We start from the raw sequence: 21,121 nt of genomic DNA on the forward strand, positions 1-21,121 counted from the left end.
ATTCTCTTTCATATCATTGAACTATATTTTATACAAGTTAGACTTGTAGTTGTAGCTCAAATACAATTATTATTATTGTTATATCACATTTTTTTATTGACGCATTAATAGTTGAAATGAAGTGTATGGCAGCAGCTCTTTCGTTAATTCAAGCCTTTTGTAGAAATTATTAATTAATTAAGGAGTATATTTTTTTAATTAATTAAAAAACATGGTCGGTTGATCTCATTCTTATCTTCCACTCCAAATCTAACACAAAACAAATAATTTTTGGGGGAACAATGGTTTATTTTTCTCTTTTAAGTGTACCTATTTTTAGAGTATATACTTTTTTTTTTATTTAATAATCATATTTAGATTCTATTATAAAATATTAGATTAATTATATAGATGCAATTCTTTTAAAGTGAATATTTAGATAAAAATTATTGAATATTTTAAAATATGTAACTATACTATTTAATAATATGATTATTATCATTAAATAAACAAATATCTATCATCATCGACAAAGACATTTGATGTGAGTAGAGAGCCCACCTTATTTTAATTTTAGTGGAAACTTAAGTGAAGTTGACTTTGGGTAAAGTTGATAGAGAGCGGTTAATTTTTATCTTTAATTTTACTTTTGCAAAATAAAAACGAAACTTCGTTTTTGCACAGAAGCCAAGTAACATAGCTAATTTCCATTTCACTCCACAGCTTCTTGTATCTTCCACTCAAACTCTTATTTTCTCTCTGCAAATTCTTCCTCCACCTCAAGCTTCCCATCATGGCGTCTGCATCATCCGGTCGCGGCTCCAAGGGCTTCGATTTCGCTTCCGACGACATCCTCTGCTCCTACGAAGACTTTCCTAACCAGGACTCTTCTAACGGCACTCACGATGACCCCGCCAAGGTACCCATTACCTCTTCGCAGTTGACTTCTTGTTTTTCACACTCTTTGGGAAATTTCCCCAAATGGGTCTCGTCTTCCGAATTAAAATTTTCTTAGGGTTTTAGAAAAATGTCATTTTTAGCCACGTGGATTATTCTGATCACGGGTGAACAAACTATATGTTTCCTAAAATTCATATCGTAGGCTTGAACGATTATTAGACTTAAGCACTTATATTCTTATTTGTGTGTTTAAGTGTTACAGCATTACATGAAAGCTTTCTTTTTTTTTTCCCAATAATAAACAATTTTCTTAATTTTGGGTTTTTTACTTTTTAGAATGGATTAACTTTGACAGGTGCAAGAAAATTATGATTAAGTTCTATTTTGTAGTGTGTTAATGATCGAAAGGTGTTATTTTTGTTAAATAGCTTTCATAGTCAATTAGCTTGCTGGTGGGTTGCATGAGCTGGTTACACTGCAAATAAAAGAAATATATCTATTTGTTGGGATGAGAATAAAGATAAGAACTTGTACTATTGCATTTGGAGTGCGAGTTTGGAGGTGTTGGAATTTCCGTGATGAAGTTTAGGGTTTAGGAAGATCTACGTGTAATCAGTCTCACCCTAGATATGATATATGATAGGGCTCAATTAACGTTGTTTGATCCATGTAGCCGATCTCATCTAGTGGGATGAGGCTTTGTTGTTTTTGTATACATATGATGAAGTTTCTCTCTAACTTTATATGTGCATTGATGCAAGAGTAATGAGGCAAGTTTGGTGATAGTTAGAAGGATGGAAGAGGAAATGTGTCCAAATGTGAATAGGGAAGCCTGGTTCTGTAGAGTTAGTTAGTTATCAATTAATATATGGGCCTAGGGAAGGGTTGCATTTGTGGGACGAAAACATGGTGGATTAATAGTGAATGTGTTTTTACATTATTTATGTTGCTTTTGTGTTATACCAGTAATCAACATTCTTTTGTGGTTGAACCTATGGGCTATTGCTCAGCCGGAAACCAACCTTACACACCATGTTTAAGTGGTTATTAAGGTTTCTAACTTTCCAGAGATGTCAAACTGTTGTATTTGCTTTATTCTCTCTTCTCGAGCTTAATATTTTTGGGGCATGGTTATATTCTAGCCATTTGTTGATCAGGTGTACTTTATAATCCTGTCAAGTTGTTCTGACCCTCGCATTGATGAAATATACTTTCTGCAGGATTTTCACAAATCAAGGATGGCAAGGACATCAATATTTCCTGATACTGCTTATAATTCGCCTGAAGATTCTATAAGCCAAGATGTGATTGCAGCTGTTGAGAAGAGCATGAAAAAAAATGCTGACAACCTTATGCGGTTTCTTGAAGGAATTAGTTCAAGGCTATCACAGTTGGAATTATATTGTTACAATATTGACAAATCAATTGGAGAAATGCGATCTGATTTAAACACTGACCACGGGGAGGCAGAGTTAAAGCTCAATTCTCTTGAGAAACACATTCAGGAAGTAAGTTTCACCTTTAATGGATAGGACCTGTTGGTTAAAATTCAAGCTACTTTTCATTTTACTGCTTTGGCTTTAAACACATTCTTTCTGATTGATGAATGGCTGGTAGATATCCACTTTAATCTGTTGACCTAATCATCATCTTGATTTGCAAATTTTTCCAAGATGCATACTTCAGTTGCAAACAAAAATTGAATTCATTTTTGTTGCCAAATTAATTATGATTATTGCAAGAATAATATTATTCCTTGCTACTCTTCCAACCAATGTAATTTAGCAGAGTGTCCTTTATTTACTTGCTGCATGCAGTTATTTCTATTTGCCTTTAGGGTGGTCAAATATACTTTGACGAGGAGACATCAATTTGGCTTGTGCTAATTTATCTTATGTTGCTTGTGCAGGTACACAGATCTGTACAAATTTTGAGAGACAAGCAAGAGCTAGCCGATACTCAGAAGGAGTTAGCCAAGCTTCAGTTAGTTCAGAAAGAATCATCCTCCACAAGCCATTCACATTCCAACGAGGAGAGGTCTTCGCCTTCTGCCACTGAGCCAAAAAGAACTGATAAGGCATCTGATGCACATAACCAGCAGTTAGCTCTTGCCCTGCCTCATCAAGTTGCCCCACAGCAACAGCCTGTGGCACCTCCCCCAGCCCCAGCCCCTGCCCCAGCTCCGGCCCCAAATGTAGCACCAGCCACTCAACAACCATCTTATTACATGCCACCCACTCCTTTGCCCAATCTGCCATCTGTGGCCCAAGTTCCCCAGAATCAATATTTGCCCTCTGATCAGCAGTATAGAACTACGCAACCAACATCATCGCAAGCAACACAATCTCTGTCTATGCAACAATATTCTCAGTATCAGCAACCACAGCTGCCACAGCCGCAGCAGCAGTGGCCTCAGCAGGTGCAACCTCCGCAACCACCTCCAATGCAGTCACAGATGAGACCCCCTTCAACCAATGTTTACACTCCTTACCTGCCAAACCATGCTACAAATCCCTCTCCCTCGGAAACACTACCAAACAGCATGCCAATGCAAATGCCATATTCCGGAATTCCACCTGCAGCTTCCGGCAGTAGCGATGCCATGCCGTATGGATACAGCAGAGCTGGTAGAACAGGTCCGCAGCAACCACTTCCGCCGCAAATCAAAAGTTCTTTTCCAGGACAACCAGGTGATCCATATGGAACAAGTGCTACTCATGCCGCGCCCCCTCCTACTAGTGCATACATGATCTATGATAGTGAGGGAGGAAGAACACATCCTCCCCCACAACCACCTCATTTTGCTCAAGCTGGATACCCTCCATCGAGTGCTTCGCTTCAGAACCCTGCACCACATAACCTCATGGTCCGGAATCCTAGCCAGACACAATATATTCGTGGCCATCCCTACAGCGACTTGATCGAGAAGTTGATGAACATGGGATTTAGAGGTGATCATGTGGCAGGGGTGATCCAGAGGATGGAGGAAAGTGGGCAGCCTGTAGATTTTAACTCGGTACTTGACCGGTTGAATGTGCATAGTTCTGTTGGTCCCCAGAGGGCATGGTCAGGGTAAAGAACTTTGTATACCATGTCTTGTTTCATCAATGCAACGATGATGTCAAAGTTGACCCTTACCTCCTTCAAACTTGGCATGCCCTATACAATCATGTCGTGTTTTATTATGCATGAATAAACCTTTAATGTACTATTATGCACGGTGTTATTGCATATATTTTGTTCAGATATGAGAAATTTGTTGTGTAAGATAAAATTTCAATTTAGTGAAGGGAAGTAGATGTTGACATCTATGCAAAATAGTTTTAGACATGAGAAAATAGAGCGATGGATAGACAAATCCAAAATTCTAATGTACTTGTGTATATCATCGTTTAACTTCTTCCACTTTTATAATACAAAACCATGCGACTCTAATCCTGTCAACTGTTGACTGTCTATAAGAACTCGGTTATAATTTGGTAAATAGAAATGTCTTTTTATGCTGTCATGTTGTTTGTACTTTTTTCTCATTAGTAGTAAGGTGTTGAATTAATTTGAATTGAATTACATGAACATAAAAAGTTAGCCTTTAATGAATTACATATTTAGTGTTGAAGAAAAATTTTGATTATATTATTATAAAGGGTTATGTTACGTGTACACTAAAATCAGCTACCAAAGTTAGTCACAAGTATAAAATACATGTTGGAATACAAATATACATTGAAAATAAATTAAACCATACATGTATTTATACACAAATACATTGGTGGCTGATTTTAGTGGCTCATTTTGATGTACAAATAGTATTTCTCTATTATAAAAATGTTTGATTATTTTACTATTACAAATTCGAATGTTATTTTATAAAAAATAAATTAATTATTCTATTTGTTAATTATTTTGTTAAAAAAATATAAGAAATAACATGTATAAATATATATAAATATGAAGCGGTTAATTTTTTGTATTTATAAAATAATTTTAAATTACATTCATGTGATTATACACTATTTTTTATATGGGAAGTATGTGTGAATTTAATGTATGAAATAAAAATGACTATAAATAATTAAATAATATATATCTTAATGCTAAATATTTTTTAATATTTATTCTACATTTCTTATTTTATTATCATATAACAGAGTGTAGATTCTACTTAAAAAACATGCAAGGGTAACGAAACCAAAAGAACGGATAAGAAAACATAACCCGAAAATAATAATAATAATAATAATAATAATAATAATAATAATAATAATAGGGCCCAGCTACACATACAAGTATCCAAGCTTCCAAGTTGGCCCAGCCCAAATCGAAGACACGCGCATAAGGAAGCATAACATGGCGCGTCAAAATCACGCGCTCAACACAAACGGTTCGTATGGCAGACTCTTCCACTTCCTCCACTTCTTCCACTTCTCAAAACGCTTCGAAACCAAGGAAACGCTCCCAATTTCGAGCAAAAATCAAAGTTCAAAAAATAGAAATCGTTGTTCGAAACCTCCATCAAAACAACATCAAACTCTACGTGAAGAATCTGAAGAGAAAACGAAGCAAATACACTCAACGTAAGTTCATCAAGAAAACCTCCCAATTTTAGTTTTCTTCTACGTCGTTCTTCTCTAGGGTTTACTGTGCTATTATTCTTGCTTCTTTGTCACACTGTTCTAAGTTCTACGTCATTCTTCTAAGTTTTACGTCGTTCTACATTCTTGTTCTAAGTTCTCTTGCTACTGTTGTTGATTTTTGGGGCTTTATTCCGTAGATTGGGGGTTGTATACTGTTTGAACTTGTAATGTGACTTGATATTGATGCATGTTTGAGTGATATCTCACTGATATATATGAATGTATCTGAATAATTTCAATGGGTGTATCTCACTGTTATCAATGGGTGTATCTGATTCTTACATATGGGTGTATCTTACTCTTATCAATGGGTGTATCTGACTCATATATGCGTGTATCTTACTGATATCTGAATTAATTTGATATTGAAGCATGTTTGAGTGATAACTGACTGATATATATGGATTTATATGAATAATATCTATGGGTGTATCTCCCTGTTAACAATGAGTGTATCGGATTCTTACATATGGGTGTATCTTACTGTTATTAGACCTTGTAATGTTGCTTGATATTGAAACATGTTTGACTGATATCTGACTGATATATATGAATGTATCTGAATAATTTCAATGGGTGTATCTCACTGTTATCAATGGGTGTATCTGATTCTTACATATGGGTGTATCTTACTGTTACTAATGGGAGTATATTTGTGTGTATTTTTTGTTTCAGACAAAATGGCAGCAAGAAACCAAACGAAAGACCTTAAGTGTGCCACACATCTCCTGAGTGATAAGTTCAGAAACATGGCTGAGGAGAAGAAGGCAATTGTCAGGGATCTCGGATTTGGTGGGTTGATGCACGTCCCACCTCTAAGGGTGGATCACCAACTCTTAAGGGAACTGGCAAACAACTTCAAACTTGGGGAGAACAAACTGAAGACAGGATATGGTTCTTTCCAAATAACACCAAAGACAATAGGTGATGCGCTTGGCATCAATGCAACAGGTAACTAGCTCAAAATTATAGGTGTATATTAAGTTCATGCTTGGGTGTATTTAAGGTTGATGCTTGGGTGTTTTTGAACCGATTTTGATACTTTGTTGTTTTCTTTTTTGTAGGAAATCTGTTTCCTGAGAAAGTTGAGTATAAGCAACTTTATAAGCAACTTTCTGATGATGACAAAATAATTTATAGAAGATTCCAGGGTAAGACCCTCAAAAGTCTTACCGATGAAATGATGGAAATCGGCGTTGGCAGCGAAGAGGAACGCCTGATGTTCAAGAGGATATTCATCCTCTACATACAGATGGCGTTCCTTTTGCCAACGACGATAAACAAAATATCGCCCGTGCACCTCGCCCCAATTTTTAAGATGGACGGCATATCGGAGAGAAACTGGGGGGCGCATGTTTTGACCTTCTTGATCAAAGGCATCACAGACTACCAGGATAAGAAGAAGAAGGCAATTGATGGCTGCCTCTTTGCCCTCATGATAATATACTTTCATCTTTCTGAAAACAAAGGCAAGAAGAGGGCCGAAAGACCACCAAAGCCTTGGATTGCCAACTGGACTAAGGAGAAGTTGGTGGAAAGAATGACTGCAGAAAAAGAAGAAACTTTGGTAAGTAAACATAATATGTTGCTTGTATTTTATTTACCTGAATGCTGCTAGCTAAAATATCTCATGTTTCAGGGGATTGTGAAGATGGCGGAGACAAGAGCAAGAGAAAAAATGAAAGAAAAAGAAAAAAAAGAAAAAACACAAGAAATCAAAAAAACAAAAAAAAGGAAGGCGAGTCCAACATCGTCTTCGGAGACAGAAACAGCTACTGACAGTGACACTACTACCTCTGAGTCTGAGAGTCAACAAGACTCGGAGGATTCAGCAAGAAAACACCCCATCAAAAAGGGGAAAAAGTAAGTACCATACTTGGGTGTAATTTCTTTTTCGAGTTGGGTGTATCTTGTTGATCACGTTGGGTGTATTTTATTATGTTCTAAATAATCACTGTTTGCCTTCCAGAATGGACTCCAGAAAAAGAAAGCAGAGGCAAGAGGAGCCAGATTCTGATTCAGAATCTGAATCTGAACAAAGTGATGAGTAATGTCCTGAAATTATTACTCCTTTCTTTTGGCTTCATTATAAAGATTTCGTGTATTAACTGAAGTGTCTGTTATTAACTTATAGGAGTGAAGAATCATCACCTGCAGAGAAGGAGAAGGAAAAGAAAAAAACAAAAACAACACCAAAAAAGTAAGCACTTCTTTGCATAATATTCTGTGATAAAATTAATTTTTTATTTCTGATTGGTACTCTTTTTTTTCCACCCAGAACACAACCAAAAAAGAAAAAAGTTCTCGTGGAGGATTCACCTCCTAAAGAAGACCAATACTTTGACGGGTACAGTACCTCGTAAGCTATATTACCGTCTATCGTCGTAATTATTTTTGTTAACATCTTCCTTTATGAATGTAGTGAGACATATGAAATATCAAGTGATGAACTGGATGAATGGCTAGGGCAAAACGTTGATAAATCTGCTGCAGAGGGGTATGTCTTGATGGGCTGTCTATTTCATATTTTTTTGTGTTTTGCATGCTAATAATTGTTTCTTGTTTTGCAGGGAGAACCAACCTGACCTGCGATCGACAGAAGGTCGCTATGTGTCGTCTGAAACGTAAGAAGCTTTATTATTTAATAAAATCTTGTTATCATGAATTGGGTGTGTCTTGTGGTACCATTTGGGTGTATTGAGTGGATCAAGTTGGGTGTATGTTGTCTAATAAGTTGGAATATTAACTTTGTTGTGTTGCTTGGATCAAATCTGTCTTAGAATACCGGCTGTGAACTTGGGAACTGATGCTCCTTCCTCTCAAGGAAACACAGAACAGAGTAGTGTAAACCAGCCGTCACAGAGCATGTAATTTCTCTTTCAAATCACCGTTACTTTTGTTCTTCTATTACCCTTCTACTTCTAATTCTGTATATATTTTTTTTTAGAAAAAAAAGCCCTTTATTATTTTATTCAAGAAAAAAAAGGCAGGAAAAAAAAGCAAAAACTGCAAGTATGTAAGTTCTCAAAAAACAAAGCCTGTCTTATTTTTGAATTGTTCGGGTGTATTTCTTGAATTTCTTTGGGTGTATTTTAGGTTGAGTCCGTCTGATTCGAATATGATGGTTGTGAGGGAACAGACACCGTCCGAAGCGCTTGCAATGTGAGTTTTACAATAATATTCAACCTTATAACCTTATTATTTTCAAAGGCGTTGTTAACCTTTCATTTTTCTTCTTGTTTAGAGTCCCGATTCAGGTTTTTGTGCCGGCATCCCAAACAACCACAGAGACAGATTTTGAACCAACCCCTATGCTACAGATTGAAGGGACTACAGAAACGTAAGAAATAGTATTGAGTGTATATTTGTTTGGAGTTTGGGTGTATATTAGCTAACAGTTTGGGTGTATATTGTTCCTGATTAGTTTCTTTTACGCCGTGATTAATTTTTTGTAACTGTGCAGCACTCCTGAAACCCCCAAACAACTTCAAGAGACCACACCCACGGTTCCCCCAGCTCCAACTAAAGTGTAAGTTCATCAGACTAAAATCAATCTTTGCTTATCATCTGTATATTCTTATTCTTATTCTTATTCTTATACATGATGACGCAATCATCCAGACGCAGAAGACGCTGCTGCCCTGTTGATGATGGCACGGACAGCTTCCTATGTTCCGAAAACAGATCCAGGGGTGCCATCATTCAGCCTTGGATTGACTGATTCAAGCCAGGAGGGGGCGTCAACGCAGGAGACAGAAATGGAAAAATCTCCAGAAGCTGCGAATTTGATAGAACAATTGGACAGTTTGGTCCAAAGAATAGCAAGCAGCGCGACGAAGGGAAAAAACACAAGTCCACAAATTCAGAGGGAGACTGGGGGAGAAAGTTCTGCAAAGTTTGAAACTCCTCGGGGATTATATCAGATTACGGATGATATGAAACAAAAGTGCTACATCTGGGGGACGAGACTGAAGGAAGATGCAGATGGCAATACTAACGAGTATGAGGAGATGTGCACTCTGATTGGCCAAGGAGAATACATTTTGATGAGAATGCACCTTGCTTCCCTCCAGGCAAAAAGTGATATAGAATCTCAGGTAATATTAGAATAAGATTACTGTTTTTACACCAAAGTCAATTACAATGCTTATTAATGTAAAATTGATTTCGGCATATATTTCTAGATTGTATCTGCCGTCTGCCTCATCCTCAACAACAAAAATGAAAAGAGATTTCAAGAACAAATATACTGTCTCCCCCCCGATATTGTGGTAAGTCTTACTTCTACGATCTTCGGGTGTATTTTCTGTATTGATTTGGGTGTATTTGTCACGTTCCATTGGGTGTAAGTTTAGTGTTTCATTTCTCGTTTCCCATTCTTGCAGTGCATGGCGCTTTCGGATCACCCAAACGGGGAATTCGTATCACCAAAAACGAAAAAGGAATTCAGGGTGGAAGCCTACCCGAGTTTCATTCCCTTCATAGATAGAAAAAAATTGACTTCGCACCCATATGTAAGTTTTCGTTTGCTAAATTTGTTACTACGCTTATTTACTTATTTGCAAAATAAAATAACACACTGTTCATGTGTGGGAATCCTTCAGATTTTTGCCCCTGTCTGCTACGCCGGGCATTGGTGGTTATGGCTGATAAATACAAGAAAGCGGAAATGTCAAATACTTGACCCGCTACACAAAATAGCTCCCACTGATGAGAGAAAGACCATTAATAAATTCACTGTAAGTTGCCTCTGTCTTCTTTACTTTAATAGATAGGTCTATTTCGTTAGTTGTGATGGGTGTATATTGTCCATTCAGTTGGGTGTATCTTGTCCATTCATTCGGGTGTATTACTGATTTGTTTTCGTATTTAAGGGATACGTATTTTCAAGATTGATAACATATGCCGGCGGGAAACCTCTTCAGAAAGGGGAGAGGGAGAAGGAAATTAAATCACCATATGTTAAAATATCAGGCCAAAAAACAAGGTATAAATTTGTGAGTCTGAACATTAAACTTTTGTAAATGAGATTTGTAATTTATATTCTTTGTTTTCAGCTATGACTGCGCTGTGTACGTTATGAAATGGATGGAGATAATTGAGCCAGAAAACATCAAAAAGGGGAAGTATCAATGGGATAATTGGCCACAGGTAACTGTCTTTAAAACCATATAACTCTGTATTACTTTACTGAATTAATATTGCTGTTTAAACAGAATATACTTTTTTATTGTAGGAGGAGGTGGACCACTATAGAGTGGAATACGCATCCCGTATACTATTCAGTGAGATGAATACACAGAGAGATCAGGCAATTAGAGAGAGTAGTGCTATAAGGCTGTCGAAGCCATCCTCTATATTATTAAGTCCATTTTGTCAGATTAATTCTACTGATATAGAAAGTGGGTAGTTTGTAAATTGAACAAATGATGTAAATATTTGCCATTTATCAACAACTTCTATTCCATGTATATTTTTTCCCATTTATCAACAACTTCTATTCCATGTTAAATTATCTGTGCTGGTAAACTGTCTGTGATGTATTCAAAAGCTGTATTACAGGTGGTAAAATATGAAGGAAAAAATCAAGGCATATATAAACACAAACTATAAACTGCTACACCCAACGCAAGTCTAATAATACACCCAAGGTTGTATAAAAATATACACCCAAACTGTCTGCACCGTATTCAAAATGTATGAATTACATGTACTAAAATATGAAGAAAAAAATCAAATCAAATATAAACCCATAACCTGAGAATTTTTACAGCTTTTGTTTTATATATATCTATATATGTGTCTATATCTAAATTGTGAATTAACGAAAATACACCCAAAATAACGGTGCTTTTACACCCATATTCTGAAAAACTATACACCCAACCAGTTATCCCCTGCTGCTGGTACCCTGAACTGATAACTCATAACGTGTCCTTGATATTGGCTGCAATTTGAATGCGCCGCTGATGCAGCATCAAACAGGTTTATCTGAAATATAACACACACACATTACCTAAACTATTAACGAGAAAAATAAACTCAATCGCCACAAATTTAAAGAACATTACTTTTACCTCGCTTAAAACTTTCGTCTTCTTCTTCTTTGTGGCATTTGCGATCTGTTTCTCCAGCTTTGAACCTAGCCTGTTTTTTGGACGTCCTCTTGTTCGAATCCTTGGCGGGCTTTGAAGCTCGTTAACGGATTCCAAGTTGGCGTCTTCGTGGGATAAAGAAGATGTCCCCTTCCTTTTGGCTTTTAATGCTTCCATCTCGGCCATGACGTTATCGTACGCGCGGTGCAGAATTGCAGTCAGCTCCTCCGATTCGGAGGCAAATTCGCATATATTTTGCGAACGAAAAACCAATTGGTCGAACCTCTTGCTTCTTGGCTCCATTAGTGGCTCGTCGTGGCTGCTCTTGATGTGTGTGTGTCGCCTCTTTACCTTCTTGCTCCATCGTTCCAGTATGTATCTCGGTGACACTTGGCTTACTTGTTCGAAGCTTAACACGCTTAGTGCGTGACGGCACAGTATCCCTCTCGACTCGAATAATAAGCAATGGCATTTTACCTCGGCTGCAACCGAGTCGTAAGTAACCACGAACTTGTTGAATATTGAGCTGGAAACTTGTTCTCCGACTTCGTATACTGAATAGCCTAGAGCGGAATTCTTCAGTCTGGTGATGCAATTCGCCTTTCCTCTGAATTGCGCTTGGACTTCCCTAAACTTTGCGTGAGTGTATGCATCTTGAAACTGAGCTTCAATGCAGGATTTCGTTGCACACGGTATGACCGTATGAAAATCTGCAGCATCTGATTCTCTCTCTGCTTGCTCCCTGCTTCCGAGGCAATTATCGTATTGTTTGACGAACTGAATAAGCGAGCTGTTCCGGGTGATATACTTGTTAAAAAATGAATGCATGCTCTCGCTCCTTTGTGTGCTTCTCATCCCTGCCCAGAAATGGTGATCCAGATAGATAGGAACCCATATGTGACGGTCTTCGTACAGATCTGCATAATACACCCAAAGACAGTCTATAAATACACCCGAGAAAATATGTAACTTACACCTCTGATGCAGATTTTAAAAAGACATTACCTGAAAGCCACTTGTTGTCCCCAAGACCAAAATTCAGCAGAAAATCGTTCCAATTCCTATCGAATGAGTCTTTGCTTTGAGAGTTCCAAACAACTTGGCTCATTTCTTGTTCGATATCGGCATGTCCCTTGTACCCGTTTAATTTGCTTGGAATCTTCTTCATGATGTGCCAAATGCACCAGCGGTGAACTGTTGTTGGCATACAGGCCTCTAAAGCCCTTTTCATGGATGCGCACTGATCGGTGAGAAACCCTTTCGGAGCGTTTCCTCCCATGCAACGAATCCAGCTTTGAAATAACCATTTGAATGATTCAATTTCTTCGTTCTTCATCAAAGAGCATCCGAGAAGTGTTGATTGACCGTGGTGATTCACCCCGACAAAAGAACCACAGACCAAATTATACCTGAAACAAATTACCATGGTCCAGAATGCAAAATCATTAGCTACACCCTAACAAATGCTTCGCATACACCCAATGAAACAGCCAATATACACCTCTACTGCGGATTCGTAAAAATAAATTAATTTGGCATCATAAACAGGGACAGTTTGTTACCTGTTTGTGTTGTAGGTGGTGTCGAATGAAATGACGTCTCCGAAATACTCAAAGGCGGCTCTGCTTCTTGCATCGGCCCAAAAAGCCAGCTTAATCGATTGATCCTCTTCGAGTTGGAGCTCAAAAAAGAAATTCGGATTCTTCTCTTTCATTCTTAACAAATATTTCCCGAATTCCTTTGCATCTTCTTGTTCGGAAACATTCCGCACTTCCCTGGTAATGTAATTCCTCACGTCCTTTTCGATAAAATTTAACTCGCGGTGACCCCCGGCAGCCGCAACAAATGATTGGTAGGTTTTGCTTGGTCTGATACCGGCCTCCTCGTTATTCTCTATCGTACGACGAATGGACATGCTTAGTTCCCTGTGCTGTTTGAGCATCTCTGCTTTGCTTGGACAGCAGGGGTGTGAATGATCCAGCACAACCTTTGAAATGATCCAAGCACCGACATCCTTCAATGTGTGTATATAAATTCTTGCAGGACAGTTTAGACCGGCTGTCGGATTGGTCTTCTCGGCCGGAGATATTTTAGATTTCCATTTTCCCTCTCTGCTACATGTAATCAGTTGGTTCTTAATCTCGTTTCCCTTCCTATTTGTGCACCGAACTCTTGTAGAGAAACCTGCAGCCTTGGCGTAGTTCCTGTAAAATTTTCCAGCATCTTCAAGGGTAGTAAAGGTCATTCCAACCTTTGGAACAAGCTCGTCATCAACAACTGAGACAGGCTGCAAAAGACACCGTGTCAGAACTGTAAATACACCCATAGATATGATTCAAATACACCCAATCATGTCTAATACGATACACCCTAACCGCAACAACTCAACTACAGAATGACTTTTAAAGCAATAAACTGTAAATACACAGCATGCAGATATAATACAGTTCTAAAAACACACCTAATCATGTCTGTTATAATACAGCTGAACAACAACAAGTAAATTAAAATAACAAAAAACCAGTAAAGTGTAGATACACCCACACTTCTAGCTAAAGTACACCCAAACAAGAATTGATCTACACCCGAGCGTCTGCTACAAATTCCAAGTAATTAATCACAACTAATACATTGAATCGACAGATTCACGTAAACGTGTTACTTTCACAGTAATGTTCAGCAATTTTTCAACTACACAATGCTATACAAATTACTGAAAGAAATTTCATACTAATCCTATGTAAATCAAACCTCAGGGACTTCGTTAGATTCTGACTCATAATCCACTTCGCCTGCATTCAGATGACAATCTGAGGTTGTATGATCCATTATCTTCAAAACGAGATCAAACTTTGATTTCGAAAAACAACAAATCAAAAATAGAAAACGAAGATGGAGTTGCAGAGAGAGACAAAGGTAACCTAAACGAAGAAGATGCTAGTGAGAAAAGGAGAAGAAAAGAACAATGGAGAAGAAGGAGGGTAAACGCGGGAGAAGAAGAAGAACGAAATCTCAAAATAACGAAAACGAAAAGGGAAAGAAATATTTTAAATCTGGTAGTTAGATATACGCGCGATATTATATAGCGCGTGTAATCAACGTACCTGAAGCAGCGCGTATTTTGATCTTATTGTTTAATGAACTTGTATGGCATACAAGCCATTAGGGCTTGTATGCAGAGCTTTTCCGATAATAATAATAACAACGAAGTAACGAACTCGCGCCCTTTCTTCTTATTTCCTTGTCTTAACTAACAGTTCCTGTGTGACCGTTATACATCCGGAACAACAACACAAACAGAAAACAACGTAACAAGACCAAAGCATGCAAGATCTAAGATGCAAAAACTGTAACTAACCACAAAATCAACGTAGCTCTTTCTCTCAATTCAGATCCCATTCTTGATTCTCAATAATGCTTAATTAGCATGCTGTCATAGTAACATGACTCAAAGCTACGAAACCTACAACATCATCCCCATCCCCAACAGCAACAACAGCCACCCCGACCAACACCCTTCCCTCCGATACCCGGAGGTCATCGCCGCCAGCTCAGCCCTACGCTCCATTGGCGACCTCCGCCTCCCTCCCCGATGGCACCCCGACATGGACCTCCTCGACTGGCTCTCCCTCTTCTTCGGCTTCCAAAACGACAACGTCCGCAACCAGCGCGAGCACCTCCTCCTCCAACTCGCCAACGCTCAGATGCGCTTCTCCCCTGCCCCCGACACCACCCACCACCTCCACCCCTCCGTCCTCCGCTCCTTCCGCAAAAAGCTCCTCAAAAACTACAAAACCTGGTGCTCCTTCCACGGCAAAAAACACCATCTCAAGCTCATCAACAACCACAAAAAGAAAACCGATAACGACCTCCGCCTCGAGCTCCTCTATGTCTCCCTCTACCTCCTCATTTGGGGCGAAGCCGCCAATCTCCGCTTCATCCCTGAATGCATCTGCTTCATTTTCCACCACATGGTCAAGGACCTCAACAGGTTCATACCAATCAAATCAATCTTTGTTTGTTTGTTACTAAAGTTAGTTAGTTACTTATATCTCTCTTCATGACAGGATTCTGGAGGATCACGATGGTAAATTGCCTGAAGTTTCAGGGGAGAATGCGTTCTTGAGGCTTGTAGTGAAGCCGATTTACGATATAGTGAAGCTGGAAGCGGAGTCTAGCAGGAATGGAACTGCGCCTCATTGTGATTGGATGAACTATGATGATGTGAACGAGATCTTCTGGAACAAGAGCTGTTTCCAGAAGCTCAAGTGGCCTATTGATGTTGGAACAAGCCGGTTCTTCTTGTACCGCACTGGGAAGACAGGTTTCGTGGAGAGAAGATCGTTTTGGAACCTTTTCAGAAGCTTTGATAGGCTTTGGGTGATGCTGATTCTGTTCCTGCAAGCTTCTATCATCGTTTCTTGGCCAGGGTACAAATATCCTTGGAAAGCTTTGAAGCGTCGAAGGGTGCAAGTTCGGATCTTGACCGTGTTCATCACCTGGAGTGGTTTGAGGCTTCTGCAGGCCCTGCTTGATTTTATGATGCAGGGGAAGGTTATTTCCAAGGACACCAAGAGACTTGGACTGAGGATGTTCCTGAAATTCTTCGTGGCCGCGGCATGGATCCTCGTGTTTTTCAGGTTTTACAATTTGATTTGGAATGAGTGGGACAAAGAAGAAAGGAAGTGGTCTAAAAAGACAAATAAGGTGGTGATGGATTTCTACATGGTTGCTTTTGTTTTCTTGCTCCCTGAGATTTTGGGTTTCTTATTCCTCCTTTTTCCTTGGGTTTCAAACTTCTTTGAGAAGCGTGATTGGAGCATTCTTCGCTTACTCTCGTGGTGGTTTCACCGCACTATTTATGTCGGCCGCGGTTTGAGAGAAGGACTAATTGATAACATTAGGTATACATTGTTCTGGATCTTGGTTCTGACCACCAAATTTACATTCAGTTACTTCCTGCAGATTAAGCCCATGATTCCTCTCACAAAGAAGATATTGAAACTTCATGTGGACATTGAGTGGCATGATTTTTTTGATCATGGGAAAACGGACGACAAATTTGCTCTTGGTCTTCTATGGCTTCCTGTTATTTTGATTTATCTAATGGATATTCAGATATGGTATTCGATATATTCGTCTTTTGTTGGTGCTGCTGTGGGTTTGTTTGCGCATTTGGGTGAGATTAGAAGCATGCAGCAGGTGAAGTTAAGGTTTCAATTCTTTGCTAGCGCTGCTCTTTTTAATCTCATGCCAGAAGAGCAGTCCCTGAATGAAAGGGGAACTTTTATGAGCAAAATTAAGGATGCTATGAGAAGGATGAAGCTCAGGTATGGGTTTGGGCAACCATATAGGAAGCTTGAGTCTAACCATACTGAGGCCAACAAGTTTGCTTTGATATGGAACGAGATAATCTTATCCTTTAGGGAGGAGGATATCATCTCGGACCGAGAGGTCGAGCTTCTGGAGCTGCCAAAGAACTTATGGAATGTCAGAGTGATTCGCTGGCCGTGTGTTCTACTCAGCAACGAGTTACTATTGGCATTAAGTCAGGCCAAAGAACTGGCTAATTCTTCTGATAAGAGGCTTTGGAGGAAGATATGCAAGGATGAGTTTAGAAGATGTGCTGTCCTTGAGTCTTATGATTGCATAAAGCACTTGCTTCTTGAGATTGTTATCAAGCCTGGTACTGAGGAGCATTCCATTTTGGAGTCTTTGTTTCAGCACATTGAAAAGTCCATTGAAATTGGGAAATTCACCAAATCATTCAAGACTACAGCACTTCCCCAGCTTCACAGCAAGTTGATCAAACTTATTGAGGTATTGAGCAAGAGGACAGTGAAAGATTCTACTCAAATGGTGAATATCCTCCAGGCCCTCTATGAGATCACGATTCGAGAGTTTTTAAAGGAGAAAAGGACTGCTGAGAAGCTAATCAGTGATGGTTTGGCTCCAAAGCATCAATCTTCTGCTAATCTTCTTTTTGAGAATGCTGTTCGGCTGCCTGAAACTACTAATGAGAACTTTTATCGGCAGCTTCGACGCTTGCACACCATTCTTACCTCCAGGGATTCAATGCAAAAAGTCCCAGTTAACATAATGGCTAAAACAAGGTTGGCTTTCTTTACTAACTCACTTTTTATGAACATGCCCCATGCTCCCCAAGTTGAGAAAATGAAGGCTTTCAGTGTTCTAACACCTTACTATAGTGAAGAAGTATTGTACAGCAAAGAGCAACTCAGAATTGAGAATGAAGATGGGATTTCAATCTTGTACTATTTGCAGACCATTTTTGATGATGAGTGGAAGAATTTCATAGAAAGGATGCGACGCGAGGGTATGGAGAATGATGATGATATATGGACAGAGAAGCTTATGGAATTGAGGCTATGGGCTTCATACAGAGGCCAGACACTGTCCCGAACAGTTAGAGGAATGATGTACTACTATAAGGCCCTCAAGCTTTTGGCTTTTCTTGATTCTGCACCAGACATAAATGTCTGGGATGGATCACTCAACCTTTCTTCAATGGTGAAAGAAAATAAAGATGGTTCAGACCGAGTAAGGTCACCTTTCTCTCATTGTTTAAGTAATGCATACACTTCAGAAGATTTGCCATTCAAAGGTCATGACTATGGAACTGCGTCGATGAAATTCACATATGTGGTTGCTTGTCAGATATATGGAGCACAGAAGGCAAAAAAGGACCCTCGTGCTGATGAAATATTAGCCTTAATGAAGAACAATGAAGCGCTTCGAGTCGCTTATGTTGATGAGGTTTCGACTAGCAGAGATGAGAAGGATTATTATTCTGTTCTTGTCAAGTATGATCAGGAATGGGAGAGGGAGGTGGAAATTTACCGTGTGAAGTTGCCAGGTCCATTGAAACTAGGAGAAGGAAAGCCTGAGAATCAAAACCATGCAGTGATCTTCACCCGTGGTGATGCTGTTCAGACTATTGATATGAACCAGGACAACTACTTTGAGGAGGCACTTAAAATGAGGAATCTCTTGGAAGAGTTCAATTGTTACTATGGTATTCGGAAACCAAACATTTTGGGAGTGAGGGAACACATTTTCACTGGTTCTGTTTCCTCTCTTGCTTGGTTCATGTCGGCTCAGGAAACGAGTTTCGTCACCTTGGGACAGAGAGTCTTGGCAAATCCTTTGAAAATCAGAATGCATTATGGCCATCCTGATGTGTTTGACAGGTTTTGGTTCTTGACTCGAGGCGGCTTGAGCAAAGCTTCTAGAGTGATCAACATAAGCGAGGACATTTTCGCAGGCTTCAATTGCACTCTTCGTGGAGGTAATGTCACACATCATGAGTATATTCAAGTGGGGAAGGGAAGGGATGTTGGATTGAATCAAATATCATTGTTTGAAGCAAAGGTTGCAAGTGGAAATGGTGAGCAAGTTCTGAGCAGAGATGTGTATAGATTGGGACATAGGCTTGATTTTTTCAGGATGCTTTCTTTCTACTACACTACTGTTGGATTCTTTTTCAACACAATGATGGTTGTTCTTACTGTTTATGCATTTTTATGGGGTAGGCTATTTCTTGCTCTTAGTGGCTTTGAAGCTGCTATGCAGAAAAAATCTACCAACAACAAAGCATTTGGTGCCATATTGAATCAGCAGTTCATTATTCAACTTGGACTTTTCACTGCACTTCCAATGATTGTGGAGAATTCCCTTGAGCATGGTTTCCTTCAATCTATGTGGGATTTCCTCACAATGCAGCTCCAGCTTTCATCAGTTTTCTTCACATTCTCCATGGGAACACGCTGCCATTTCTTTGGCCGGACTATACTGCATGGTGGGGCGAAATACCGAGCTACCGGCCGTGGTTTTGTTGTGGAGCACAAGAGCTTTGCAGAAAACTATAGACTCTATGCTCGCAGCCATTTTGTGAAAGCAATTGAGTTGGGTTTAATACTCATAATTTACGCGCAACATAGTCCTGTCGCGCGTAACACAGTAGTTTATGTGATTATGACCATATCAAGTTGGTTCTTAGTTTCATCATGGATTATTGCACCATTCTTGTTCAATCCTTCTGGCTTTGATTGGTTAAAAACTGTCAATGATTTTGATGACTTCATGGATTGGATTTGGTACAGGGGAAGGGTGTTTGCCAAAGCAGAAGAGAGCTGGGAAATATGGTGGTATGAAGAACAGGATCATCTAAAGGTAACAGGCTTTTGGGGCAAGGTTTTTGAGATAGTCTTAGACCTTAGGTTCTTCACCTTCCAATATGGAACTGTCTATAAGCTACGTATAACAGATGGAAGCACCAGCATTTCAGTTTACTTGCTTTCTTGGATTTGTGTTGCTGTCATATTTGGAATTTATGTGGTGTTATCATTTGCCAGGAACAAATATGAAGCAAAAAACCATATATACTTTCGGTTTGTCCAATCTGTTATTATAACTCTTACCATAATTGTCATAGTTGGTTTGCTAAACTTCACTAAGTTTAGATTTGGAGACATTTTTACAAGTCTACTGGCCTTCATTCCCACAGGCTGGGGCATTATCTTGATCGCCCAAGTATTCCGGCCGCAATTGCGCCGGACTAGAATTTGGAAGGGTATTGTTTCCTTGGCTCGCTTATATGATATCTTATTTGGAGTCATTGTAATGGCTCCTGTGGCATTATTCTCATGGTTGCCTGGCTGTCAGTCTATGCAAACCAGAATTCTCTTCAATGAAGCATTCAGTCGCGGCCTCCAGATATTCCAGATTGTTACAGGGAAAAAAACTCAGACTTGATTGTCATTCAAGGTAATTTTCATGCAGTTCTAGAGGGCTTTTTTGTGTGTACCTGTTCTTGATTGTAAATGTTAATCTTTTACTTACAAACATGTTTACCAAGAGAGGCATAAACCATTGTTTTTTCTGGTGTGGAATGAAGGCTAGACAAATACTTCTACAATTCACATTTTTACAAGCTTTATTTATTTACTTTTTTCACTTTAATGGCTTGATAGGTAATAAATTATGATCATGCTGACAATATTTATTTCTAAGTTCATCTTGGTAGTACTTGTGTAAAATAAAGAGATGATTAACTTTTTTTATAACTCTAGATTATTGAAGATCAAATAGATAAATAAAAATAGATAAGAATATGATGTTGTCTATCCAAAAAACAAAGGGGAAAAAAAGATAAAATAATTTAGAATGTATGATCCTGCATTGTGACGTTGACATATGAACTTGTTCTTAAAAATGTGACATGGATCTGAAATTTCAGGTGTGGAGATGCTTGAATTCTTGTCATCATCATGAGCAGCTCAGGGAATCAAGAAATGAAACTTGGCAATCTATGTTGTTTACCCATGTTCATTATTCCTGATTATAGTTCAATTTTAAGGACCTCTAACATGAAAAACTGTTCAGTTGACTAATCTAGAAAAAACAGTTAAACAAGCAGAAAATATTGTGCTGGATGAAGGGTCCGAATTTGATTGCTGCCACTACTACACTGTTATCGATACTCTGGTCCTC

At 38.8% G+C, this 21,121-nt stretch overlaps 3 protein-coding genes and 1 non-coding gene across 6 annotated transcripts; all 4 read left to right on the plus strand.

The window, feature by feature from the left end:
• The first annotated feature begins 620 nt into the window (after window positions 1-620).
• On the plus strand, window positions 621-4,153 carry LOC107610486 (uncharacterized). 2 transcript variants are annotated; one of them, XM_021108837.2, is made up of 3 exons: window positions 621-898; window positions 2,100-2,387; window positions 2,789-4,153. In XM_021108837.2, exons 1-3 carry the CDS (start codon window positions 773-775, stop codon window positions 3,953-3,955), a joined length of 1,581 nt encoding a protein of 526 aa, XP_020964496.2. In that variant the 5' UTR covers window positions 621-772; the 3' UTR covers window positions 3,956-4,153. The 2 variants fall into 2 exon arrangements, with proteins under 2 accessions (XP_020964496.2, XP_088352979.1); XM_088496853.1 differs by lacking the exon at window positions 621-898 and adding an exon at window positions 1,080-1,931.
• Window positions 4,154-5,151: 998 nt separating this feature from the next.
• LOC148547213 (uncharacterized) lies at window positions 5,152-10,998 on the plus strand. The gene is made up of 21 exons (XM_088497691.1): window positions 5,152-5,453; window positions 6,189-6,464; window positions 6,578-7,080; window positions 7,153-7,376; window positions 7,483-7,560; window positions 7,648-7,713; window positions 7,792-7,860; window positions 7,936-8,010; window positions 8,084-8,137; window positions 8,294-8,380; window positions 8,461-8,529; window positions 8,610-8,675; window positions 8,758-8,853; window positions 8,977-9,042; window positions 9,127-9,610; window positions 9,698-9,784; window positions 9,899-10,027; window positions 10,118-10,252; window positions 10,388-10,500; window positions 10,571-10,664; window positions 10,750-10,998. Exons 1-21 carry the CDS (start codon window positions 5,267-5,269, stop codon window positions 10,921-10,923), a joined length of 3,132 nt encoding a protein of 1,043 aa, XP_088353817.1. The 5' UTR covers window positions 5,152-5,266; the 3' UTR covers window positions 10,924-10,998.
• Window positions 10,999-14,922: 3,924 nt separating this feature from the next.
• On the plus strand, window positions 14,923-21,005 carry LOC107610487 (callose synthase 12-like). 2 transcript variants are annotated; one of them, XM_088496110.1, is made up of 3 exons: window positions 14,923-15,599; window positions 15,676-20,395; window positions 20,868-21,005. In XM_088496110.1, exons 1-2 carry the CDS (start codon window positions 15,052-15,054, stop codon window positions 20,381-20,383), a joined length of 5,256 nt encoding a protein of 1,751 aa, XP_088352236.1. In that variant the 5' UTR covers window positions 14,923-15,051; the 3' UTR covers window positions 20,384-20,395; window positions 20,868-21,005. The 2 variants fall into 2 exon arrangements, with proteins under 2 accessions (XP_088352236.1, XP_088352237.1); XM_088496111.1 differs by lacking the exon at window positions 20,868-21,005 and having other exon boundaries at window positions 15,676-19,801; window positions 20,136-20,295.
• On the plus strand, window positions 18,033-18,111 carry LOC148547214 (small nucleolar RNA J33). The gene has a single exon (XR_015898597.1). It is a non-coding gene; the product is annotated as a small nucleolar RNA J33 (small nucleolar RNA).
• Window positions 21,006-21,121: the final 116 nt, after the last annotated feature.

Source organism: Arachis ipaensis, chromosome B8 (genome assembly GCF_059453495.1).
Source record: "Arachis ipaensis isolate K30076 ecotype BB chromosome B8, ASM5945349v1, whole genome shotgun sequence".
Lineage (NCBI taxonomy): Eukaryota > Viridiplantae > Streptophyta > Magnoliopsida > Fabales > Fabaceae > Arachis > Arachis ipaensis.

What these genes read in the sequence shown, in the direction of transcription:
- LOC107610486 (XM_021108837.2), top strand. Translation starts at nt 773, where the DNA reads ATGGCGTCTGCATCATCCGGTCGCGGCTCCAAGGGCTTCGATTTCGCT. An exon ending in CTCACGATGACCCCGCCAAG is followed by an intron (nt 899 to 2,099) that starts GTACCCATTACC and finishes TACTTTCTGCAG; the next exon opens with GATTTTCACAAATCAAGGAT. An exon ending in TTGAGAAACACATTCAGGAA is followed by an intron (nt 2,388 to 2,788) that starts GTAAGTTTCACC and finishes TTGCTTGTGCAG; the next exon opens with GTACACAGATCTGTACAAAT.
- LOC148547213 (XM_088497691.1), top strand. Translation starts at nt 5,267, where the DNA reads ATGGCAGACTCTTCCACTTCCTCCACTTCTTCCACTTCTCAAAACGCT. An exon ending in ATTGAAGGGACTACAGAAAC is followed by an intron (nt 8,854 to 8,976) that starts GTAAGAAATAGT and finishes GTAACTGTGCAG; the next exon opens with CACTCCTGAAACCCCCAAAC. An exon ending in CCCCCAGCTCCAACTAAAGT is followed by an intron (nt 9,043 to 9,126) that starts GTAAGTTCATCA and finishes ATGATGACGCAA; the next exon opens with TCATCCAGACGCAGAAGACG.
- LOC107610487 (XM_088496110.1), top strand. Translation starts at nt 15,052, where the DNA reads ATGACTCAAAGCTACGAAACCTACAACATCATCCCCATCCCCAACAGC. An exon ending in ATGGTCAAGGACCTCAACAG is followed by an intron (nt 15,600 to 15,675) that starts GTTCATACCAAT and finishes TCTTCATGACAG; the next exon opens with GATTCTGGAGGATCACGATG.